Source organism: Siniperca chuatsi, linkage group LG16 (assembly GCF_020085105.1).
Source record: "Siniperca chuatsi isolate FFG_IHB_CAS linkage group LG16, ASM2008510v1, whole genome shotgun sequence".
Classification (NCBI taxonomy): domain Eukaryota; kingdom Metazoa; phylum Chordata; class Actinopteri; order Centrarchiformes; family Sinipercidae; genus Siniperca; species Siniperca chuatsi.
In genome coordinates this window covers 9,837,194-9,864,965 of record NC_058057.1, presented here as the reverse complement: position 1 = coordinate 9,864,965, position 27,772 = coordinate 9,837,194, and the positions used below count along the sequence as shown (strand labels likewise).

General features: G+C 39.8%; 1 protein-coding gene across 2 annotated transcripts in view; it reads right to left on the bottom strand.

Moving 5' to 3' along the window:
• atad2b (ATPase family AAA domain containing 2B) overlaps positions 1 to 27,772 on the bottom strand; it is a 72,608-nt gene that overhangs the window by 27,834 nt on the left and 17,002 nt on the right. The window contains exons 20-24 of one of the 2 annotated variants that reach the window (XM_044170446.1): positions 24,235 to 24,370; positions 22,751 to 22,944; positions 22,479 to 22,638; positions 19,657 to 19,779; positions 17,274 to 17,402 (exon numbers count right to left, since the gene is read on the bottom strand). In XM_044170446.1, coding sequence (XP_044026381.1) covers positions 17,274 to 17,402; positions 19,657 to 19,779; positions 22,479 to 22,638; positions 22,751 to 22,944; positions 24,235 to 24,370 — 742 coding nt within the window. The remainder of the gene's footprint in view (positions 1 to 17,273; positions 17,403 to 19,656; positions 19,780 to 22,478; positions 22,639 to 22,750; positions 22,945 to 24,234; positions 24,371 to 27,772) is intronic. The other variant, XM_044170447.1, reaches the window with a different exon arrangement.

The window sequence follows — 27,772 nt, the reverse complement described above, 5'->3', positions numbered from 1 at the left end:
TTTGAAGCAGCCCATGCCCATAGCATTATGCAATATGGTGTAGGCTATTTATTATTTTTATAGGCTTCCGAGACACACAAGCCCATAAAGGCAAGTGTATCCATCTCAGATAGATTGGTATGATAGGTCTGTGGGCTCAATACCACACTCACTATCATCAGTACTAACCCATACTTACTGTATACCCCAAAACCAGTTAAACAAATCTAGGCTCTCACTCTAATCTGCTACTGTTTAGATTCTTAATCCGTTCACTTTGTCTGCATTATGACACATATCATCATGGGATGATATGAAAATTTCATGTCATGATTATCCTGGCCAAAATAATTGCCATTCACAATATTACCCCGATAATGATCAAATTATGCTTGAAACTCTTAAAATGACACTAAAACATACTGGAATCACTATAACTTACGTTTTGTTAAGAAACAAATATTTTTATTGCATCACAGATAGGGGACACATCTTTTTAGTGTGCATCATTTTTAGTTAAAAAAAAACTTAAATAAGGTAATTAAAAATCATAAGGTGTCCCTGCATAAATAAAGGATAAATAAATTATTTAAAAAAAACAGCAACATTGTGTGAGTTTATTCTTTCTTCTGATAATTCCTGTATTTGTTTTAAATCTGGCTCTATTTTTCCACTTCATGATGTCAAGTGGTACAGACAACAATTTCATCAATTGCATCAGTATATATAATTTATCCCTGACTTTAGAAATACAGGAATTATCCTTTAACAAAAATAAAGTCCAACTGACACTGGCATTGGGCTTTTCAGGTCACTGAGGATATTAACGATTATCCCGATAATGGAAATTTACCACAATCAAGTGTTTTTTTGTTACCCCTATCTGCGATAAAATCGCCCCATCCCTAGTGCTGTATCTTATTTGTTTAAATCTGTACAAACTGAATTGTAAAAACAATAAATCGCTGTTTTACAGAGAGTTATTTCATGGTCAGGACCAGTAACTTCCTGGAGTCTCCGCTGGTTGCCATGCAACTGGTCCCAAATGTTTTCCCCAAAATGTTGAACAGGTCCATCCAGAGCATTCGGTAAAAATATCAAAGGCATCACGCATCAAACTCAGACACACTCTACACTTCACTGAAATGTAATTATCTCATTGTGACCAACTCCCATATCTATTGGCAAACACATTGTCCATTTACAAACTGTAAATCTGATCTCATTCCTCTATTTCCTCAGCGGCAGCCTATATTTTAAAATGGGCATTTGCCTGAGGCAACAATGTTGCAGTTGTGTACTGTGGACATTAGGACCTAAACATGAAACATATTGTGAAAAAAATAATAAAGCCTAAACCTTTACTGCATAGTTAAAAGGTGTATGTCTAAAATTATGACTAACACATTTTTCTAATATGGATTATCACTCAATTAATGCAACTGCTACAATTAGTGTGAGAGTGTGAAAGCTAAAATCATGACACATACAGTAATTAAACTCCATCAACTGGTGAGTACTTCTCTGTATATCAACACCAGGGGAATGCATTAAGTTCAAAATCTAACTGTGACAACACACCATACCCATGATAACAGCAACCGTCTGAATGATCTCATTGATCTTCAAGCATGAAACATTAAATCCACCTTAGCAGTTCAGACAACTTTATTAAGTCATTAGTTTTGAGTGGTCTCCCTTTATTAAATGTGAGAGATATTTAGAGTCTAACCACCTAACTAACCACCATCTTAATGAACAAACTCATTTCATCATTGAGGTTCACTCTAAACTACAAGTAATTCATGGACATGTGTCAACATTTTTCAGTGGCACTGGTCTAGAGAGTCAGCTAGACTGCCCAAATCACTTCAAATTCACACAGACACAGTCCTCTCCTAACCTGGACAGATGCTCTGTTGTTTACTAACCTACTTACCTCCTTATTGTTGAGTGTGTGTGCATGTGTGTGTTGGGGCATGGAGTGTGTGTTTCCATGGCAATGAACAACATTTTCCTTGCCTCCAGAGAATGCTTGCTCTCTAATTCTCCTCTATGAATTCACATTTAGTACACTGGGCCAACACTGGGGTAGTGCACTCATGTTGGGAAATATATTACGACGTTTTGGGACCAAAGGAAAACAAGTGCCTGAGAAAATATGTGAATATACAAATGCTTTTTTTGTTTGTGTTCACATGTATAATTTAATAACCATATGGGACGTAGTAGTAACAGCAGTGTCCAATTGATCAGTCACAGAATGACGGTTATAGATCTCAGCTTAGACTTGAAGCATAAATGAAGGAAGACTTACAACAAGACTCTGAATTGAAAAATATTAGACTTTCAAATTTGAGTGAGGAAAAAAAAAAGGGACATGGGCATGTGAGATATGAGAGCCATTCTGGCCATATACGAATGCAATGTGATTAAGGTTTAAAGTTGGTTCAAGGGTAAAGGTGGATTAAAACTATTATTGACACTAATGTTAAATATGTGATTATATCATAGCTTTTTAGCAGTTAAATTAATGACTTACAATCACACATTTGTTTAAATATTCTTGTTACAGAAAAGAATGAATAAACATTATGTTTCATTAAATGATTGAGACATTATTATTATTCTTGTAAAAATGTAAGTAAAAACCTAAATAAATGACTATGCTTCCATACAGGTGTACTGCATGCTACAAACAAGCAATTACTACCCTATCAAGCTCTGTGACGTACAGAATATAAAATGCTGAGGAGGCCCTTGTCTCAACCTAATTAAACACTTATGGAACAAATACAACTCTTATTTGGAGATTATGGGCTGCCCTCCTAGGTCACTCTAACCAACAGGCTTTGTGTGTGCTCATGCACACATAGAGTACATACACTACTGCTCAAAATTTGGAGTTGCCTGCCACAAAAACTTGATTCGGTACAGTCAGATGGCTGAAAGGAATACTCTATATTTTTTGAATGGTCTTTCATGCTTTTAGGTTGTAGAAAGTCCTCTTTACAAATAGATGTTATTTTGTATGAATGGTTTGCAAAAAAAGTAATGTTTTGTACATGGAGAACAATACGCTGTACAATTGTTCAACCAGACTGACAATTGAAAGGGCAGAAAGAGACAAAGATACCTCTGAGTAACAGTTAAATAAGAATATAAAAAACAAACAAACAGGTGATTCCAAACTTTTGAGTGGTAGTGTAAGTGCAGTTGCTTGCATGCAGACTCACTGTGTGCATGGTCACAGGCACAACCTAGCATCCAACTCTGCTTTTTGTCACCATGGTTCATTGGAATCGACTGAAGTTGGTGCCTCAATCTCGTAACATTAATGAAGTATTGATCCGCCCTGCTTTCATCACCTACGACTGATGGGGAGGAGCTTGGAGTTAGGAGTTGTGTCACAATCTTAAAATAAACAAACATGCTCACCTTTTTATGGTTTTACACAGACTGGGATGCTTTTTTTTCCTAAACATGTTCAGTAGTTTTAAAGAACAGAAATTCTTGTTATTTTAATGAAAAGTTACTTTGTAAGACTGTCAGCTTTGGTATGAAAATGCCATCACTATATATGAGTCTGCCTATGCTTATCAGCATCATGAGACACGACATCCAACAAGTGGCATTTATCAAAAAATTAATTAAAAGCAAAAATTCTGCATCTGCTTCACACATTTGTCTTTCAATTGGCATATTTTACTAAAAAGAAAAAAGAAATTAAGGTTTGTGAACAAGGCTTAATGTAACCGTAGTCACAGTAAAGAGCCTAAATTCTGAAACTGCTACAGTTTTGCTGTTCTAAGCATTAGCAATAAGAAGATATTCTTGAAAACTATATTTTTCCAACTATATCCCTCCCTGGGGATTTCAGCCTCCCCCCCTTCTATCTGAATCATTCCACTGAGCTGTAATTAACACTGCACAAAGGCTGTATATCCCCTGCCATGACTGTTGAACAAATTCCAATTCAGTGGTTCCTGATGACTTAAACTTAATGAATAATTTAAATTTTGTCTTAAGAAATATACACAAAAAAACCAGAATAACCACTCTGGGATATGTTAAAAACACAAGTCAAGAGAAGAACCCCTTTAAAAGGTTAACATAACGTAAATGATGGTCATGTATAAATAATGATATAATTTTTTTTTTATATGATGCCTTTGTTCTGTTGAGCTAGTAATATCATAGAAGATCTACATCTAAAATTCTAAGCACAGGTGGAAGGTAAAATGAAGGCTATTTATCAGTCCGGCATCAAGCCCAGCTGAATTTTAAATGACTTCTATTCAGCTAAGGGGTAAAAGTCAGTTTCTCTCAAGTATCAACTCAGCTTTAACAGTTTTATACATATTCAGATCTGTGTCTGTTCCTTTTCATTTGCGTTTTTCCATTCATATTTTATGCCTTCATTCCATTTCTAAATATCACTCCACATTGAAAAATGTAACTGAGCTGCAGCATGTACCACACTGGCTTTGGGAGTTTTAACTATGGAGTAAGAAAGTATGCAAAAGAAGGGGTGAAAAGCAAACAGGAGACAACATGTGTAACACTGTAGGAGACAAAGAGACCCAGAAAGGCTGTCATGGAGACACAGGGCCTCAGGGTCTCTAGGTCATGAAAGGAAGACAGCCGTTTGTCACCTGATGTGACGCTTCACACTGACACTTAATGAAATGTCCAGATCAATAAATGATCCCATCCTTGTTTCTTGAAATGAAGGAGATCAGTCACTTCCCTCAATTGCTATGCTGCTCCCTTCCTATTTCCCTCCTTCACTCCCTTTCTCTCACATAAAGACCAACACAGCCACACCGCCCTGTTTGGTTTAAAAGAATAGTGTGACATTTTGGGAATCAATACCACTCTTGTGTCAGTATGCTGAATATGCAGCTAGAGCCAATAAACAATTAGCTAAGCTTAGCATAAAGAAGCAGGGGGAAACCGCTAGCCTGGCTCTGTCCAAAAGAAACAAAAATCTGCCTACCAGCATCTCACCTAAAGCTCACTAACAAGTTATATCTTGTTTGTTCTGTGCACAATCCGTACATAACCGAAATGTACAAACAAGTTTTAACTTCACGGAAACTTACATGCTGGAACTATTTCTTGGCCGGGCCAAGACTCCATAGCAGTAACATCAGGAGATCATTTTCATCCAACCACAAAAGACTAATTCCATTAAGATATAATTCTACCAAACAATCTTGTGTTCACACATGTTTGTGCAAGTCTTGTCATGTACTTAATTTATCTTACCTGTATTATAGCATATTATATTTTGATTTGCTTAGTACTTCTATTCCTTCTATTCCCAAGTGTGCACTGATGTGATAGTGAGCAGCTGTAACAAAAGAATATCCCCTCAGGGATCAATAAAGTATTTCTGATTCAAGACATTTTGGAATATTTGTCACTACAGCCATTTCACAGAGCTCTTTCAGTTGTCAGACTATAAAAAGGTAGCACTCAATGTCAGTGGTTTTGAAAATAAGAATAACAACAGTATGGACAGCAGACATTGAGCAATTTGTATTGTCAAACCTTGTCACACACATTGAAGGCTTGACTATGCATTCACTGCATATCAGTACTACTACAAAGAGGAAATACAGTCTCAAGGTGCAGGAATTGAAGACATAATTCAGTCAGAGCATCTATCTATTTCTGTCCGTCTCCCCTCTGCTGCTCAGTAAATGGCCAGTGGGATGACGGTGCCTGTGGTGCCCTCTTCTCAGAAGACAGATATGCCCTAATGCACCAGCAGCTCCAAGTACTGTTGAAGATGTCAGCCTACGCACACACGTACATACAAAGCAGAGTATGAAAGCCTTCTGGGGGAAAGGTCTGTCGCCCCCAGCAAAAACATGCACACAGACAAGCTGTAAGGCAAGAGCCATGAGGTAAAGAGATGTGCACCGGTTGGCTCACTTGACTGACGTATGAGTTATCACACCCTTTGTGGAGGAGAGCATACTGTGTTAAAAACTGTGAACAAATGGGGATTTCACTATAAGACCTTGAGGTCAGTGTTAGTGCAAAATGTGGAGAAATAAAGCTTCACCAAAACCATACTGCATCCTCTGTCCTTTCTGCTTATGGCCAAAATTTCCACATTATACATGCATTGTGCGCTCCAATGAGAAATCATTAGAACCTGTAAAGCAGGCACAGCCAGTTATATTTCAATATGATAAGAATAGTAAAGTAAAATGTGCTAATTTACTCCCATGTTGAGATTTGAGCTTTATTGCCAACTGCAACAAGTGGTTAATGCCTGCCAGCACCTTGTCTATAGTTAAGTTGTGGGTGCATCTTCTTTCCTTACATTCTAACCTTGCAATATTTAGAACGGATGCAACTTTGGAGCTTTGGAAATATATTAATTTAACCACTCAAACAACCAATTAAAAACACATTATATACCTGTGTAAATACAAAAAATAAAAGGTCCTAAATGGGATCTTATTCGTTAGATCATTCCTGGATATGATGTTACTGCTATGCTTGCTTACACTCTGCTAACCGTTTGACAAAAGCCTGTACTTTGTTGGAACTCTTACACTTGCTAAATTGATTCGATTAGATACCAATTAGATAGTCTGTGAGTCTGTTAAAGAATTCAGGTCGTCACAGCTGTATAATAGGACTTGGAAGAAAGAGATATTAAACACTGTTTACAGAGGGACTTGTTGCTCTACATAGACACCTTACTGATCAGTTTGAAGATTCCTTGAATTTTTATATGGTGGCAAATTAAATTAAAATTAGGTCTCTTTCAGTCACATGCATAATGCCATGATGTCATAACAGATTACTACTAAGGACGGTGAGTAATTATTTGCTCAAACTAACAATTTTGTTCCACTTCTTCCATGCTCCAAATTTCAACATTCTGTGTCTTTCCTTACACGATCAAGTCTTCTAATCACTAATCTAACTTTTTCAGGACCGTTGCTGCTACTACACCCATAAACCATAAGTCATATTCAAGAGTTGAGACAATGGGCTCCTCGCTGTTGTGAACAGCATCAAGGAATAACGCTGTGTTGTGATTATCCCTGCTGCATATGAGATACACCGCTGCACTCACAAATGAGGACTGAAAAGGAGGGCCCACCCTTGGACACCAAACCAGCCAACCACCATCAATATTAGCTGTTCCTCACATTCAGAATAATGGTTTTGAGTTTCTGCACAGAAATAAACTTCACTCTATTAAAGTTTTTCCTTCAATAAATCATACATCTCTCATTATCTGATAAAAATGAAAAAATCCAATCCATAAGTGCAACAAAACATTTTCTTTAAGAGAACATTTTGTTAAAAGGTTTGGATGTATAGTGGACCCTACACTAACTAATTGCAATGTTCCCAGACAGTGTCTAGACAAAGGCTAATCCTAACTCATACTGCCCCATGGTGTAGTTGGTGTTGGACTTTGAGGTGTTGGGGGGGGTTACTATTGATTGCTCCTTGCTCTTGCTTTGGCTGATTCAACGATTCTGCCTGCAGGCAGTGATCAAAACAGAGTCTGGCACCAAGATAAAAACCTGTATTAACATTTATTCTCAATAAAAATGTTCTTAATGAGTATCTAAGCTGTCTGGCTCAGACAGGCAATTCAAGAGGCAGTGTGCTCTTGCATTGCCATTGCCAACTGAATGGTCTTTTCAAGGTGTCAAACTAAGTTGCTCATTCAGTGCCATTTGCGCTGCTGGTGCTTCCTAAGCACTCATACTCCACCTCTACACCTGTGGGCTTTGTTACATTATAATTTCCAGGGAAGCTGTTCTTTCTTGGTCCTGCTTTGACTTTGTTCTGCAATAAAAATACCTTTTGGAAGCAGATCATGTTTGGCTGTAGCTAAATTACATATTATAAATTTACACAATTCACATTTCTTCTCCATTAAATATATTCTACTTCAAGGTGGTCAGGCAGGTGGGACAATTGTATTACATTACTCTTCATTTTCTTCTAACTATGGTGTGCCCCAGGGGTCGATTTTGGGACCAATTTTAATCATTATTTATTCTTTATGCATGCTTCCCCTTGGGCACATCATTCATTTTTATGCTGATATGCAGATGCACCTGCCTGTCAGATCCACAGCCCCTTGAATGCTGAGTTCACTTAATGACTGCCTCTCTGGTGTGAAAAACTGGATGTCAAAAAATGCTCTTCAGCGGAACTCAAACAAATCAAGAGATCCTTGTCAATGGGTCCCAGCACATAGCAAAATAAATTCTGCTATTTGCTGGTTCCCTATTGGAACACATTAAGTATGTTGCAAGGAATCTTGGTGTCTGGTTTGACATCTCATCACGCCTGAATTACTGCAACAGTCTTTTTATTTGCCTCAACAAAAAATCTATTGATCGACTCCAGACTGTACAGAACTCAGCTGCCAGGCTTTTAACCAGAACCAAGAAACGTGATCACATCACTCCTATTTTAGCCTCTTTCCCCTGGATCCCATTATGTTTTAGAATAGATTTTAAGATATTACTGATTATTTTTAAGGCTCTTCTCTCCCTGCTACATCTCTGACCTCTTAGTACCGTACACGCCAGCATGCACTTTGAGATCCTCTGGCAGAGATTTTTTGTCTGTTTTGGCTGAACTCAAAAGCTGTGTATGGACCACAGGAACTTTCCCCAGGAACTCTCACATTTCCACCGCAGGGACCAGGGTGTAAATTAGGTAATTAGGGACCAGGGACATTCATTTACCTCCCAAAGGGGGCAGGATTGGTCAAGCTCTGACTGGCGGAGCAGCAAGTGGTTTAACCGTCTGGATCTATACGTTGCTGGGTTACAGGCCAGCCTTCTATGGCACAGCGGTTCAGCTACTGGGCTGTTGGAAGCTGTGGTGGAAGGTAAATCACATACAGCCCACATGCTGCTTGTTAAATGCTATAACGCTAACTGTTGTCATGCTACTGCTACCCTAGCCAAAAGCTAATGTTAGTTACATGCTAACGCCAACAGCTAATGGTGTAGAATTGTGGTGTTCCTTAAGACAAGGAGTGGCTAAATTGATCGTACAAAATGATATCTTGTTAATGTCGTCACAGTAAGACACAAATTTTTTTTCAATGTGTTATTCAGATGAAACAGACGGGCACACTGAACTGCAGGCTGCAGAGACTAATGTGTTTACTCTTGCGACCAACAGCAGCCCTTGTCCCATGCCCCCTGCTGAAGCACACAAACCCTGTATTTTGCACATTTCTGCAGATAAATAAATAGTTGTGGATCCAAATGTGTGTGTATAGTGGCTTTTCGTGTATCTGAAAACAAGTATACATTACTACGTATGTAAAAAGACACGTAATGCTAATGCTTGTGTTACCATATTCTAATATTTACAACGCTCTGAGGAAGTAGTGGCTCTCAGTTTCACCATTCTATACTGTTAAGCTCAGTATTTAAAACAGGTGAGAGAGCATAATTTAAAATAAGCAAAGGTCCTTATGCTGAATTGCAGGTGATGTGTTAAATAAGTTAAAAACAATAGAGTTAGGCAACTGTGTGATGGCTGTAACCTAATAAGTGTAATTTCTTTTTCTTGTTTTCAATCTTGTATTTTAAAACCAGACGGTTTTATGACTTGTGTGTTTTATTTAGCTGCCTTTGTGAAGCACTCTGTAACATGGAACATTTGAAACATTTGAAAGGTGCTCTATAAATAAGGATTATTATTATTACATTGTTCAACAACTGTTTGCAATGTCACTGATAAAACTTACAAAGGATATAGAATATATATACACAATACTGATTAATTATTACTAGCTATATTAAAATAAATAGATAAGTATCTGTATTCACATTCCTTTGTCTGAACACATTGTTTTACAATTGGGAGATTTTCTGAGGCAAGGGAAGTTCTTCCCACACTTTTACAATTACATTTCAAAACATTTCATAACTTTAAACCAATATTCCATGACTATAATACTATAGTGCAATACAGATCAGAGACTTGTGAACATCTTTCCTAAAATGCAAACCCTAAATTTTTTTAGGAATTCCAAAGTGCATTAACTACAAGCAAAATGTCAACAATAGCCTTCAGTAGTTTTTACCTTACATAATATTCTACAGTGACTGAGCAACAGTGAATGAATTAGGAAAAGTCATAGTGTTCTGATATCTCATAATGTGATACAATCTAATACAAAAGCTCTGCAATAAATCTTGTTTGTGAAGGTGATAATGTTTCATTTTTGTTCAGACCACCAAAATGACAGCAATTCAACTGTATGTTCATTTTTGACGATAGTTTGTGATGGACTGGATTGCATTTGTAAGGTGCCCATGTATGTATGCATATACAAATGTAATGCAGTTATCAACTCCCTAAACGGAGGGATGATTAATAAAGCTTTACTTGAAAAAGTAATTGAAAAGGCCTGTGAGAGAGAGAGAGCAATTTACAGCCACTTGTACCTGACACAACCCCAAAATGGCATGAAGGTGCCACAACAACAAAGAGCAGAACTAAAACAATTAAAAGCTCTTACTGTAATGTCTCATGTTAACGCTGCATGAACATGGGACCATTAAAAATGAACACAGGTCTGACTTAGCCACTGGAGAGCTGATGAGTTACATAACTGCCCTTGACTTTCATGACATGTCTTAATGAGTGGTTAGCTGGAAAGGGGCAGCTATGCTGAGAGAAAATGCATCTCATCTCTGGGTTTTAATGGAGACGTGGTGATTAGCCTGGATAAGTGCAATTCTACGAGTAATTTAATGTAATTAAAAACCCAGTCGGCGCACATTCCTATTCTTATGGTGGTCTGATGTGACTCATGTCGCTTAATGTGGCCATCACTTAAAGAGTCCCCAGAGCTGTGAGCATGGATAGTTTGTGTTTAGGAAAGTTACTCTCCAGCATAGAACATGTAAACATTAGCTTATCTATCTATTACTCTGGGAAAGAAGATGTAGCAGTATCCGTACCAGTAACCACCAAAACCAAAGGACCAAAACCACGCAACTATGATTTATACAGCATATGTACACAAAATACACAAAAAACAACAACAAAATCTAAGAGAATAGTGGTTAGTGTGATGACTCCTATGGCATTCCCAGCATATGGACTACGTTTGTAGTCCAAGTAGTATTGACCAATCATGTCTGAGCAGGCTTTGGTTGCATGCTGGTAAACATGTTGAGAGTAAAAGGGGCAGAATGCATCCGTTGAATCTCAGAACCGGCGCACGGAAGAGGAAGTCTTGGCCAAGATATCCGTTATCAGGCTACACCGGAAGCACTGAAACATTGGTCGTTATCCCCAGAGGCTAAATCGTCGTCAGACGATAGCAAATGGGTTCCGAGATTGGACAACTGGTAACTGAATCTTCAAAACATCACTATATTCAAATGTAAACCATAATACACAAGCTGGCCACATTATAAAAAGGTGGATCTTAACGGGAAACAGATACCAGTTCACTTTTCATCAAGCTGGGTTTGAGTAGTGCAAAAAGTTCAAAAGATAATTTGGATCTCACCAACAAATCTATAAGTCATTCCAGCTAATCTAGCACTAATGCATCATGTTTGTGCAATTGTTCCAGGCAATTACAACTTATCAGAACCAAGCAGAAAGAGGGAATGCACCCTTATTAGGCTGCTTGGCGTTTACTAGCTTCTGATGTTCACTGAAATTGACTAATCGACTGCACTATAGTAAAAAAAACAATGCAAGTAAAAGCCCAGGAGGCCTTTTATAATTTTCTGTCAGTAGTATAGCCTAAACTGCTCTTTAGTGTTTGAGAGAAACAGAGAGAGAGAGAGAAAAAAAGAACCTTTATCATAGAAAGCTCAGCACCAGATATACTTTAATTGGAATGGCAAGACAGTCAATCCTTTGAGAAAATCCAAACCTGTCTACCACCCATGGAAGCCTCTGAATGTAATTTGTGATGGACAGATATTCCTAGAAAGAAAACACAATCTCAAAACAATGAATGTGTCATTTGAGGTCCAGCCATCTGATTAAGCAGTAAATCAGCATAATTTTTTGTTTAGACACTGTATGAAGGCTGCTAAGCTTTACAAAGCTTTGATATCAGGTGAAGAAAAAAAAACAACAACATACGCCCTAATTCTGGCATCGTCTGTATAGCACTAAGCCTAGCTTCTGAAATGGCAATAACCATATATCATAATTGGGCATTGTCAGTATTACAACTCTTTCTGTCTAGCCTTCAAAAGCCTCCCTCTCTCTCTTCTCCCTTGCAATCACCTTTCCTACATCCTTAGGCAGCACAGCTTGCAGTCATTGGGCATGCACAGAGGCAAAGAGCAGTGATGCTCAATCATTCCAGTGCAACTCTCCGGGCTCATGTGTTTCAGGCAGAAATGTAAGCTATTTACAATAATATATATATGGTTATCTGCATTGCACAGTAATAAAAAAACATTAAAGACATTAAAATCCTGTAAAGAGGATCACCACCCAACCTTGTCAATTGAGTACACTCAGCACGCAGCAACAACTATACACAAAGATATGCTGGGAGTGAAAAGACCCACAGAAACAGAATGAATCTTCAGAGACACTAACATCATGTCAGCTCATCTGCACCCTAAAACAATAAATGGAAGCAAGAGGCATCATGGATGATTTTACATTCATTACACGCTTGGTGCCACAATGATCCAAGAGGCATCTGTGCCCACAAAATGGCAGCTTAAGCTCAGCGCTTATTCGCTCAGGGCTTTGCATGCTTTGCATGGATTTTATTAGTGAGCGCCGCAGGGTGTCAGAGTGTGCAACTTAACATTGGTTTCGCCTGGTAGCTGAGAAGTAGCTTGGGGAGAATCAGTGTCCAGTTCTAATAACTAATAATAACATCGCCATTTCAGTTTCAGGCAAGATGCTTTGTTTTCTGCTGTTGACCACTAGTATGTTCTAATTGTGTCCTATGGGAAGCTGAAGAAATATTGAATCCACAGAACAAAATGCCATTCATCACCTGTAGCCTATACCAGATGCCGTTCAGAAGGGTTTGTGGTACATGCAATGTAAACTTAAATGTGCAGTATGTGATTACTGATATAAAATACCAATTGAAAATAAATGATCTAATTTAAATATAGAAATCTATTAGTGCAAAGACATACCAGGTACTTTGTTTGAACACAACCTTGTTTTGCATTTTCTAAACGTATTTGCCAAACAAATTTGGTCCTGTAGTTGCTCCTGCCTTAATTATCACATTTTATTTTCAAATTTGGAACAAAAGATGTGAGATCAAAAAGGAAAACGTGGAAAAATTTTAACGGAGGGATGGAAAAGAAAAGGTGAGAGAACCACAGGCAAGAACAGTGGTAAAGTGAAAAAAATTAAAAGTATTCCTTTAACCTTGTCTGGACTTGTAAACTGGCCGACTGCGTGACAACATGTCACTCAACTCTTAATTCCCGGAAATGTGTCAAATGTAGCACTGGTAGAGTAGAGCTTTAAAAAAGCAACAATGGCAACAATTGGTTTGTAGCTGCTGCGAGTAAAACAAATACTTGACAGTATGCAAAACACACTGGCTTCAAGGTTAAACTTCTCTCTTCAGTAAAAGTAGTAGGTCCTACGTCATTGTCGACAGAAATGGCAAAGATGAGAAAATCAAGTGAATAGAAATGTCAACAGTGCTTTGTGTTTCTTAAACGAAAAAAGTGCCTTCCTTTTAACCTATTTCCTCGTGCACTGTGATTATGACAGCATGTCACAGGCTGTCGGCCTGTTGTCCTGAACAAAAATCCAGGCTATCCTTTTACACAACAACTACTTAAGCCTGAGGAAAAAGGAAGCAGAGGTATTTATTATGACTTTAAATATCCCATCAAGGTCTTGTGATGGATTGACATTGGCAATGGGAGGAGGAGCTGTCTGTTTACTGTGATGTGAGATACAAGGCAGGGGAGAGGCAAGACACAGCAGTGTTCCATCTACATGAATGCAGCCTGGTAGCTGTTGCCTTGGGCATGCTATTGACTGACGCGGAGGACACATTATGCAGCGCCTGCATCATTATTCTTTTCTTCCACAAACAGTTCAACAGTTGAATAAGGACAATCTTGTCAACTGGCAGTGGAAAAACACTGGTAAACCATGCCAAAAAAATAAAAATAAATAAATAATAGACTGAGAAAGGTTTTTTTGCTAAACTGAAAAAGTGGCACACCACTTAAGTCTGAGTATGACATTTAAGAAAAGAATAAACAGGCACTTATATTTATTTAAGCAATCAATAGCATATGCCTTCTGACTGTCATAGAAAAAAACAGCTGATTTAGCTTGCGAAAAACAGTCATGAGTGAATGAGAAAAGCTGAGAGGACTTAATTATGAATGAAAGGAAGGCACTCCATATGAACCGAATGCTTGTGGTGATGCACTACGAACGAACCCAGGGCTGTGGCCCAGGTAATGGGGCTTGGGTTTTCTGCTCCTCCTGGGAAGGAGTGGCAGGAGAGGGGGAGGGGAGTAGAGAGAAGGGCTGTGAGAGAGAGGGAGCAGAGAAACCATGACAGAGCTATCCATGCAGGCTAATGGAAACCACATCATTCTTCCTGTTTTCTTGTGCATTAACAGCAGCAAGGTCTCCCATCTGCCCCAGCCATCTAGATCTCGACAACTGGGCTTATCCACGACCAGTGGTTTTAACGCCTGATTCAGAAATATCCTTAGCTTTCAAAAAGCATTTCGCGTAACTTTCTCCACGGTTCCAAATAGTGCACTTCATCCCTGCCACCACTCTCTGTTATATCTGAATGTCACAGGCAATTCTCAGCTCTAGGCAAACGGAAAAGAGGGACGGAAGGAGGGAGAGGGAGAGGTGGCCCAGATAAAAGCCCTATAGAACTGCAGATACCAAAACAGCTCCAGATAGGCTTCCCCTGCAGGTAATGATCGAGGATAACTTTAACCTTCATGTGTCCTGACCTTCCCCAGAAGAGTAAGGGAAAGCCAACAACCCCAAAATGACCTGGCTGCAGTGGGTGCAATTTCATCAACAGTTTAGTTCTTCAGTATCGGCGCAGAAATGGGCATCTCCTCCACCAGATGCACTGCGCTTTCATTATGAGGCTGTGTCATAACTCCAGACATGACTGACTCTGGGATCAATTAGCCTAATAGCTGCCTTGCTGAGGTGCTCCAGGTGAGAACTGGCTGCCGATGTCACAAATTAATCACCTGAGTTAGCTTAATTAATTAAGCCTCTGGTGGAGGCTGATAACGACTCTCCCAAGAGCTTCTAAATTGGTGGTCCGCATCTGTGACATTTGGCTTTGTAGATAAAGACTGCAGCTAAAAGTAGCATATAGCAGGTCTACTGTTGGCTGCCTCCCTTAAAAATGGAGAGGTCTGTGTCTGGATTACACAATTAATTAGTTGATTAAAATTAGTACATACTCTTCTTTAACTTTATTTGTTACACATTGTTACAGATATCTAGTTTTAATTACAGTCAGAAATGATATATGTAGCAATAAATTAATCAATACTGTACATAAATGTTAGATGGAGCCCTAATTCATAACTGCACTGATAATATACACCAATATGTGAGTTTATTATTAGGTAGACCTGCACAACATCGTGTGATAAAATAAAATGTTGACAGAGTGCCAGAGATGTTGAATCAGCTCTATGGCAATGTAGGCTGTAGTTAGTGACTGTTATGTACTGCACTGCATTAGATTGTGTATAATATGCATCTACATCTCCATCCCTTAACCAAAAAATTAATCTTAAAAAAACCACTAGATCAAGTCTGATGTTACAATGTTCCATCGAAGCTCCATTAGTTTACCCTGGGCTGAATTATTTTGGGGGAAAATTAAACAATTAAGTCTAAATATTACCTCCCTATTATATAACTGTTTTCTTCTTGTTTAGCAGGACAAGATAAACTGCAGTGAGCTCGAGACTTAGACATGCCCAGAGTCTTACAGTATTTATGGTAGCCAACAGAGGCCCTCATCTCTCAAGAGGGGACCATCTCCCTGGGAGACGGACCGGTTTACCCACTCAGCAGGGATTCCATTAGGGACGCTCTCATGAGGGACAAGTACCACCTTGTGTTGGACAGTTGTATTACACAAACCCAAAAATCTATCTAGACTTAGGCTACAACAAACAGACCATTACAATTAAGGCTTACTGCTTCAGCCAATAAATTCATTCATGTCATATCTTTGCCATAAAGTATGAAGCAGTGTCACACAGAAAAGGCATCAACTGTGATTTGCACAGTGGTGAATCTTTTTTCAGTCAGAGGATATGTCACTACACATGCCAAATACTTTACCTCCACACTCTTGTGTGTCTTATCTAGATTTTGTACATCTCATGATGACTGTTGAAGGCGCCTATCTCATTCCCCTTATTTTGTCCAGGTGCAAGCTAGAGGGCATTTTTCAGATTACATGTAAAACCTGCTTACCTCTGATTCGTTCAGACAGCCTCATTAGTCTGCCCCCTGCCCATATCTGGCCCTCCCTTCACCCTTAGGCACCTGCCGTTTGCCACAGGTGGGCATGTAATTGCTCTGTGACGTGGTCATGTTCTGAGTGGTTAGGCGAGAGCAGCCTCAGTAATGAGGCTGCACAGTGTGTTGCTTCTCCACTGCTGAGAAATTTATGTGTATGCGTGTGTATGTGTGAGCAGGCAGGTGTGTGGCACCGCATACATCTGGTATACTGTTGTAATACAACACAGCTGTTTGCTTCTGCGTCAGAGACAAAAAAAAAAAAAAAAAAAAAAGGCGAGAAAGAGAGAGCTAAAGTCTGAGTGTGCATGAGTCAAAAAGAAAGGTAAAAGTATACTTATTCTGGTTTATTTCTGCATTTGTAAGAGCTGGGGGTCAAGACATGCAGACACAACCAGTTTGTGCATGTGGTCATGTGCACAAAAGGTATTGCGCATGTATTTTACAAGTGGTTAGCAAAATAGTAAAATATTATTCAGTGGTAGTAGTCATTTTTCATTATTTCACAAGCAAATTGGTTAGATAATGTATCTACCAAAACAATTATTTACCAACATGTGGCATGGTGATGGTGTGTATTTCCTGCCATGGCAGTGGACTCAGCACTACTGTCATTTACCTTGTCCTATAAATGTGGGTGTGTGGGGTATGGAGGGGATACGTATGCACAATCGCTCTGTAGTTCTCATCAATCACCCTGTTCAGGTTGTGGAGCAATTATATACACATAAGTGTGTGGTCTGAAAGACTGTTTGAATACTCACTAGTGGTGCAATGTTTGTCAGTGGCCTCGCCCTGAGTGCTGCTCCTGGCCTGCTCCTCTCCGGCAGCGTGGTGCTTTCTGGTTGCCACAGCTCCCGGAGCTGCCGTCAGCTGAGCTGGCGTCAGGAGGTCTGCAGTGCCCACGGAGAATCAGTTACCGACAACAAACAATACTCTTTGTGTGTGTACGTGCAATTGAGTCTGTGTGTATAAGTGGGAAAACACTTCTGAAATATACTGCTGGCAGGATAGATTGTTTGTGTGTATGTGGATGTGTGTATAAACACCAAAAGGACTAGGAAGGTACTTTGACAATGATACAAATGTGATTTGACAGAAAAAGATGACCGAAGGGTTGTGATATGGTGAGTTAGGTACAACCACATGTTAATCAGTACAAATACAATTTCATCTGCAATAGCTATGTTTCACTCAGAGCTTGAAGTGGAGTGTAAAGACACGCAAGCCCCTGAAAATGAGACATTTCAACTCTGACATCAAGTGATATCAAGTTTTGGGACAAATTTATCACAGCTTCTTTCATCTCGTCACTGGAGAGAAAATCCCCCCAGATGCACTGTGGGTTTTGAACACTGCTGTAATTGGACATCATGCAGTGCTGGGCTAATTGATAGCTTTTAGCAGGACCTTGACTGGAAGATGAAATATTTACATTGCTGTATTCCTTCTCTCAGGCAGTTGACTTCTGCTCCTGCAATATTCATTTAGCATCCTGTGCTTTTAGTTGCTAAAAAAAGAAAATCAAAAGCAACAGAGTGACTTCTGAAAATTGCTTCCTCTTTGATAAGTTTCCCACTTGACATGGAAGTCAGGCCTCTGTGGCTTAAGTCAGAAGTCAATAGGCCCTCAGGGGTTAGGGATGTGCATACTGTAGATAATATTTTAAAAGAGAATCTGGTCTTCTTGTACAGTTCCCTCAATACACTTGTGAGCTTTAAAATATTTCTAAAAATGTAACCAAAAAACAAATTGTGTGACAGTGTCTCACATCTTTGATTGGGTGAAGATGAAGGATATTTCATGGGGAAAGAACTAGGCACTTAGATGTGTTTCTCATGTAGCAGAATGGTTTTGTTTTCCCATGCCTGTAAATACAAAAATTATGAAGTGCAGGGAGGGACAAGTCTTCATGGTCAATCAATAAAAGAAGAAAAACACAATGTATTGAACATATACTGTATAATTTACTGTGATTGGAAAAATTACAATGTACTCTGGTCCTGTTGGTGCAGGGACCAACATTGACACTGTGCAGCGTTGTCTTCCTTCCTAGATCCATTTATAAAAAGGTGGGTGAGTGATATTTTGTACATAACATGTGCAGGTATGCTTGCACATACACAAAGACATGTTTTGTCTTGGCAAGTGCACAGCTGGACCTAGCTCGGTCATGATAAGACACATAAATTAATGATTTTGTATATTTAAACACCGTTTTACATGGGCACTGTGTAAGGAAGCGTGTTAATTAGCCTATTCCCATGTGGGCAAGTATAGCAACAAGAACATTTGCATATGATTACATGCCTTTGTGCTCAATATTTGACAACTTACATAAAAGTAAATACTTAGAAGCTTCAGTGCATCATTTAACTACATCGTATATGTGTTTCTTTATACATAAACCTCATTTACATTTTCCCTTAAATCCACCGCTTGGGGCTGTTTGGTGGGTCTACAGATACAGAGCGCCAGGCAGACAGTTATCACAGAAGGTACTGTCTGGAACACTGGAGCCTCGGGCATTGGTCCTTTCTGCGCCACATACTCTACATTAAAAACTGACTGCTCCATCAAGTACTACTGGGCTACCCTACAGGACCCCCCCCCCTCCCCAAAACAGGTTTCTATTCTCTGAAATAATCTATCATAGACTTTCTACAAAAAAGAGAGAGGATGAGAGGGCAGGCTTCACAAAGGAAATACACAGCCAACTGGTTAGGGCTCATTATTCAAGTGAGTGAGTATTCTTCCAAAATGTTTATATATTTAGATAAACAAATGATGCTTTTAAGTTCAGTGTTATTAGTCTGCTATATTAGACTGCTCTACCAATAATATAATAAAAACAACCATCCCTAAATAAAGAGGGCAGTGCAAAATAAGTATTTATCAAGTAACTGGAGTTATTAAAGTTTATGATCTTGCAAAACTGTGATTTTCATAAGCAGCTAATTGCTAATTAGCTAAGGGTATGTTTGTGCCTGCAGAAAGAGAGAGATGTTCAAATTTTACGGTGTCGCCCCTTACTTGTACAACAGTGTAGAGGATGGTAGCTTACTTTAAAAAGGTACAATTGCTAGTGTGTCTTATTTCAATGACTGAAAGACATTCTTTCCATTTTGCTTTAAGTGATTTTCTTACCCCTTTTCCTTCGCGCCTCCTTGATCTCTTCACACATGCGGTCAAACTCGGGGTCCAGCTCGGCAGCAAATATAGCATGGGCTGTGTCCTTCAAACTGCATGCTCGGTGCCTGATCACCTTGTCTGAGAAAGGAGACAGTGAAACATAACACTAGTGTCACAAGACACAAAACTGTGGTTTTCTGTGTGGACGTGTGTGTGTATGTATGTTCAAGGGCATGTCCTTTGTAACGCAGGATATCAAACAGTATCTCTGCCATGGCATTTTAATAATTATTTCTTTAGATATCAGTTTCTTTTTCTCCTGCCATCAAAGCTTGTGCAGGTCTGCAGTTTGCAGTTGCATGTTTTCCACACCCTGTCATGTATGTAAGGCAAAGAGTCAATAACAAGCCCACCCCATTCCACTGTATCTGTGAGAAAAGGGATTGTAGCATTTTCTCACAGTATGAATAAAAGGATAGACCTGGCTTTGGTGAGAAATGTTAGCGGGCAGAAGTCAGACATGCATGAAAGTCTTGATATCACCACTTCATCCATTTAGGTGGGTGCAGACACACACGCAGGCACATATACATGCAATTTGAAATATTTTTTAAATGCATACTCATTCTCTTACACGCACACTCCTTACACCTTTATATCTCTTATGCCTCTTTTCACTTAGATGTACCACAGCACCATTAAACCTTCCTTTTTTTTTTTACACCTGCATCCACCTAGGGACTGAGCTGAAGAAGCAGGCTAAAAGCACAGCCACTGTAAACAGGCAGTCTCTCATTATGGCAAGCAGAAGGAGAACAGTTCAGGAAGAGAGTGGCAGAGGGGTCACAATCTGCCAGCTTCCTTTGTCTAACTGGAGGATGGCTGCCTAATTGCGATGGAGGCAGTGTGTGTGTGTGTGTGTGTGTGTGTGTGTGTGTGTGTGTGTGCATGCATGCATGTGCTTTTCTACTGACAAAGTATGACAGAGTGCGTGTACATGCAAGTGCATTATAAGGGTAAAAATGCCTGTCAATGGAAGAGGTGTCAAAGGCCAGCTGGGATGCTGAGAGCTCATCAGCACCCTTACGGGCCCTGCCTAACCTCCCCATCAAGAACAGACGAGAACGCAGTGACATACAACGCTGTTGCTTACGTGTTCCTTCATAGTCAAAGGGCTGTTATCACCATTTCCTTCACGCAACAAAGTAGTATTTGTGACATTGAGCCACATTGTGGAGCACCGAGATATCAGCCTTTTTAACATAAAGTAATTATTTAGCTAGGTGAGGAGGTAAAAGACAAGGAACCCAACATGGTCGTACATGGAGGATGATACAATAAAGATAGCATGAAGGACAAGGAGAAACAGCCCACTGAGCGATAATGAGGTTTTTTCCCAGCACTTTGTGAGCTGGTGTAGAACTTCCCAAGCAGCATAATTGTCCAGGATCTGGGCAATATTCCCTGGGCCAAGCACTGGTTGAGCAGGCAAGAGGCTTCGTTAGTCTTCTTATTAAACTGCCTAATTGCATTTTTCCCCTTTAGTGTATCATTTGTAGACCCTGCATTCCAGCAAATGACCCAGGCCCTCGCCTGCAAATACAGAGATATGATTTATTAATTTGGGCTGGCAGAGAATTGTTTCCCATTAGCATCAGGCAGCTATATCTTTGCATGGGAACCGGAGCAGCTAAACGCACAAGGCGAGAATTAACATGGTCATATCAATTGAATGGCCTACTGTATATAACTTTCAATCACCATCATGGTATGGCTGTTGAGGATTTGATTCTGGTACCTTTTTCTTCTGCTCAACAAGCTCTTCTCAACTTTTCTCCCATTTTTCCATGTTATTTTTTAAATGTATACACAAACATGTATCTCTCTTCACATGGGCTTTTCCCTGTCATGCAAGCAAGCACCCCATTTAAAAAATAGGTATAATTTAATATATTTGTAAGCTATTGCAAATAACGGGCCTCTTAGTTTGTTAGTGTATACATGTGTGTTCTTGTGTTTTCCAGCACTCATTATGAAGCCCATATTTGGCTTTGGAAAAGGTGCTGGGACGGGGAGGATGAGGTAAAAATCGGTTCAAATTGCAACACAAGAGACAATTAAATTTTCATGCATATGCAGCCTCTCTCAGCTACGGAGCATAATTACACTGTGGAAATGCTATTTTCAGCGGGGGCTGTATCAACTTTATTTCATTTGAATTTCCAAGTTGAAGAAAACCATCTTGAGGTTCTGTAATTTTACTGCCTGGAAGCCCTCTTCGTAAGTCAGTAAGTGTTATATCTAATTACTTTTTACTCACACAATGACAGCCAAATGGAACACAATAACTACAGAAACACAGGGTCATACTTTTTTGGATAGTCCAGTGCTGACTTATTATCAAGGGACTGTCATATGCCATCACAAAAACTAAAGAGACTCATTGCAGATATAGAGTGACAGGTTGCCTATAGATTTTCATTGTCAGTTCTAGGGATAATTTTAGGATTTAGTTTTGGATTAAAGGAATTCTTCAACATTTGGGTGAATTCTCTAATTGAATGGATGCATCAATATTAATTTAATCTCCATACATTAATAAAGAGATAGTTATGTGATGTGTTTAGCCTAAATGTCAGCTAAATTTTAATTTATTGTTGTATCTTTTACTTGTGGCAGATTGCGTTTAAGTACAAATAGGCACATGTCTGATGGAGTGCAAGCATGTGAATTATGCACACATGAATTTTAATGTGTATATTGCGTGTGCATTTATGTACAGTACCCTAAATGTATGTGTGTATTCATGAGCATGCCCATGTCATTTTCCTCCTCACCTCCGGGATCCTTGTCAGGATTATATTCTAAAGCATTACTGCAGATGAGATCGATGTCCACCAGGAAGTCCTTCACTCTCAGGTACTGGTGGGTGTCAATCTTGGTCATGACAGTGGACAGGTCCATAGGCTGCCGAATAACCTCCAGGTAGTCTGACACCTGACACACAAACGCAAAGTTTAATTTTTAATAAAAGGCCTAAAACTGGCTTTGTCAATTTATGAGTGAGATACCGGGGTGTGGGTCCCAACATGAGTCAATTCCTCTTTACCTCCTCAATGTCAACTGGTTTGCTGAAGATGTTAAAACGTTTGTCAGTGGCCAGGCGCTTGGTCACGTCCCTGAGAAAGAGCCTGAGCTCCCGTAGTGTGTTCTCCTCCTGTTCAGCCAGGCGGCGCTGTTCCTCTGCTGACAGGACTCTGGGGGCTGGAGCCTCTGCCACCGACAGTACCTCTTCACACCTCTCTGTTAGGAGAGAAGCAAAAAAAGTTGGTAGCAAAAGCAGAGCAGTATGCTAACTAAATAAAGTTTTCACACAGCTTCCAGCTATAGACAAGACCTAAAGATCTAACACCAAGAGAGATCCAGAGACAAAATAAAGAATCTTTGCGTGTTTGCCCATAACAAAAAAACACAAAGGCCTCAGCTAAGGGCAAAATCACTACAACAACTTTGCAAATAAAATATAAACACACAGCTAGCACATTGGGTGGAAGTGAGCAACCAGACAGTCTCATCTCAAACCTGATCCTTGACCGTTTCTTTGTAACATCATCACAGACCAAAAAATACTTACCTTAGGAAAAAAAAACATGTTTTAAGATTCATGCAGCAGAAGAAAATAATACAGCTACACTCCTTCCCAAACACACTTTTTGAAATATACTAAGGAGTTGCCTCTGACCAATGACAGATGAAGCAAGGCAAGCAGATATCCTCCCCTCCTCTCCCAAGGCACCAGTCCTTGCCCAAGGCATCTGCCGACATCGTTAGGAAGGCTCCACAGTACCTCGGGCCGCTTCACTCACTAGCAGCAATCCAAACCCTGATTCTAATTATGGCTAATAGCGGCCGGGCCGTCTCATAGCAATTCCTCTCCCTGCTTTTCTCCCGGCCTCTCTGCTGGAAGCCAGACTACTGTCTTCGTCAGGCAGCGAACCCCTGAAGAGCACCAGGTGAGTAAAGCGGGGGACCCCTGCCTTGCATCAATGAGGAAACTGCAGATGAAAGCTGGGCACCATTTCCATTTGAAAGCCCGGGTGGACAGTTCTCTCATTTTGAATGGGAATGGAGGGCGAGGGGAGCGCTGAGGACTGGGGCAATGGCGGTTGGAGGGGGTGATTTGTGGATTAAAAGTGGCCTACATTTTGATGTGGGTGAGGGATAGAGATCTCCAGGAAAATACAGGCTTCACACTGGGCCAATCTTACATTTGTGTGTGCAGCACCCTCAGTATCTTACATCTGTACTTTTCTATTCTCAATCTTAAGTGAAATTAAACAGATTCTAAATATGTCCAACATTTAACTCCACTGTGCGAATGTGAATTAGGGACACACACACACACACAGGAGGATCTTTCAAATGTACCAGTCGAATAACATCTGCTCTTCTATCTTTTATTGGATCCAAAGAGGACTGTAGGAAAGGTTGAGAACAGAGCTAGGGAGGAAAGAAGCACATGCAGACAACACTGCCCTCTAGGACTGACAGCAGAGATGAGTCATAACTGTCACGTCGTGCATGTGTAAGTACCTGTATTCCTGAGGCGAGGCGGAGCCCTGGCCGCTAGAACCAGCAGCAGGTCAGAGAAGAAGCTCCTCCTGTCCTCTTCTCCTGGAGGGCACAGGGTCACTACCTCCCCGTAGCTCCTCTGGAACATACTTCTCACCTGTATTAAAAACAATCAGGAAGTTGATAAGAATCCAGTGACTACCACCATATATTATTATGCTTTACAATTAAACTCCTCTTGTTCTATGCTTTACCTGTCTGTTTTTATTACAACAAGTACAAAGCAGGGCTCCAGGCAAACTTTTTTTTGATAAATGCTCTGGTAATAAATAGACAATTTACAGAAATAACAATGTGCTGTGCTCAGCCATACAGAGCAGTACATACAATACATGGTGTTCCTTTCTTTGCAATAGCCTATCTAATATTGCTCCCGCTGATACACCACCACCCACACAACAGTTTCTGTAAACAAGATTAGTAACCAATATTTATAACTATAACTTTAGTCAAATAGATAGAACAAGAGGAATGTGTTGGTCTTAGGAGGCTGGCTATAAGGAGCACACATTGGCACTGGCATCCTGGCTCTGGTTAAATCTACATCTGTTCCCTGCAGATGCACTATTCACAACCTGAATGAGTAACTAGTATAAATTAGTATAAAGTATAATAATAATAATAATAATAATAATAATAATAATACTATATTCATTATAATTTTGTATAATAGTATACTATATAGCCTACACCAGTATAATATTATTTCCAGTTGGACAATACAGCAGTTCAAGAAATACACAACCAACATTTATAATTTTGTTCCTTCATTAAATCCTTGTGCAAGAAAAATGGTTCATATTGGTGTTTGTCTCTAATTTGTTAATGCTAAATACTAACTTGTCAATAATCCCATTCATGCACAACAATGAGTTCAACATTTGAAAGTTTACTGTGACAAGTTAATGTCCTGCCCCCAGCAAAAGACACCTGATATTGCTAAATAGCCAGCTAGCCGAACCCAAACCTTGCTTATCTTATCCCTATTGTCTTCTCTCTTACCGCTTCAGCTGCAAAACCTTGACTAACAGTTGAACTAGATCTTGAGGAGGATACGTTCTGGTGTATAATCAAAGTGGGCTGACGATGCATCTCTCTCGCTCGGCCCACAGAGCGACCGGACCACTGGGATTTCTCCAGGTGTTCCTGATAGCCAGTCCAACTATGGGGGGGTCTGAATGATCTTTTCTTTTGAAAAATGAATCGATAGTTTGTTTCATTGACACCAAAGGGCAGACCAGAAACAGATAAACACACACACACGGAAGACGAGTCACCACAATGTGACTGTGTAAACATTTAACTTTTTTGATAACCTAATATGCTGTACTGGCAGACAAATACATGTGCCTTTTTCCAGCTACCTTCATATCTGGTGTGCATCTATAATGGGGCTACAGGGGGCTTCGAAGATCCCAGTTCACTTCCGTAATGGAGCTCAAGGCCGCTCCTGATGGGAAGCCCTGTTGCTGACTAAGCACCTAGTTTCCACTTTACATCTCCCCCCATCTGTCTTTCACATCGATCCTCTCCCTTACCCATGACTTGTTTGTTCTGTTTCTCTCTGCATTGCCTTCTGTTCTCTTTCTTATCCTCTCTCTCTGGATTTTGTGCTCTCTCCTCAGAAGAGGGGAAAGAAAAGGAGGAATGGAGTAAAAATGACAGAGACAGTAGGGGAACCAGAGACAGTGTATGTGTGTATGTAGCACACAGCAGGGAATAATGCTCAGTATTTTTCATCATGATCAAAACTGCAGGGCTGTTGACACAGAGAGGGATAGCAGAAATGTGTGGATAGATGAATGGTTGAAAAGAAGGAGGGGGTATAGAGGAGAGAGCTGAATGTACAAAGAAAATTGGGGATGTCTGGCAGGGTAGCAACTATAAAATAAAAATGCTGGGCACCTGCTCAGATAGCATGATCAATTCTTAACTGCAGAAACTGACTTAAAAGCAAACTAAAAACATTTCTGTCAGACTGCCTGACTCTGCCATGTTACTACATCTCCGTCTCAATTTTCTGAGGAGAAAAAAAAATCCCTACTGCAGGTATAAAATGAGATGGCAGTAAAAAAACAGCTTGCGTGAATAACTCTTTATTTAATCCATATAAAAACAGCTATAACTGAGACACCTTCCTGAATCACAATTGTCTAAAGATGGTACCTTAATGCTCTCAGAAACTAGAAGGGATCACACAAAGAAATGCTTTAAACGTCCTGCAATAAACGAAGCACCAGAAAAATGTTGATAATGACATCTGGACAATAATGTACAAACTAAAGTCCAGATGGTGACAACTGAGTGAGGGTAAGATGGAGTGTGAGATTGACAGCGGGCTGGTGTAGACGCTATACCTGACTGTCATGGGGGAGTTGAGGCTGAAGGCAAACCTCTTGATTTTCTGGTTGATTTACGTTCCAACCCTCAGCTATTGTCATGAGCTTTAGGTAGTGACCGAAAGAATGAGGTCACGGACATAAGCAACCACAAGGAGTTCGCATTGAAAGGAGTCAGTTGAGGTGGTTCAGGCATCTGATTCGGATGCCTCCAAGTTGCATCCCTGTAGAGGTGTTCCAGCAAGACAAAATTGGGAGGAGACCACAGGGCACACTGGAGGGATTACATCCCATCTGGCCTGGGAATGACTCGGGATCCCCAAAAAAGAGCTGGAGGATGTGGCTAGGGAGAAAGACATATGGACTACTTTGCCTAGTCTGCTGCCACTGTGACCCGAACCCGGAAAAGCAACAGGAACAGTGAAAACTGAACATTTTTCTGCTGATTAGTGCACACCCTGTCATGCTATCAATTACTGAATGTTTTACATCCATTGAGGGAAAATTACCAGTAATGTTAAGTGCACTGCTCTAAGAGTTGTTTTTGGAGACACACATGACACACAAAAGCGCTTGGAAGTCAAAGGGTTCAGTATACTTCAAACAAAGTGCTTGTCAGATATATCCCTGTCACAGTGCATCAGTGTTGCTACTGGAACTTGAAGATGGCACCATGGATGAATTAATATGGCTCGAATCATTTTTCCAATCGTTTAGAAATATAGTGGTACAATTGATCCAGTCTGTCAGCTAGTGTTGTACATATGTAACAAAATGTATTATTGTGCGTCATAAATATGGTATGTCTTTAAGCTGTTATAAAACTACAGATGTTAATCGTTCCACAGAATCATGATCATGTTTGTTTTTTTATCTCAGAAACTGTAAACTGCAGTGTGCTCCAACACGTCACAGTACAAGTAAAAGTCAACTGCGCTCTCTGTAAAATACAGCTCTTGTATAATAAAGTGAGTAATTTTTTACAATTAAAATTGCTTAAATCTTAGAAAAATATGCTAAATGCATAACAGATATCGAAAAAGTGTTACAGCGCTAGACGTAAAGACTGATGGGACAAGATCTCTCTCTCTAACTGCAGTTACTTCAACCTTACAATCACATGTTCTAGCAATTTCCATCAGACCTCCACTGAGAAGGAA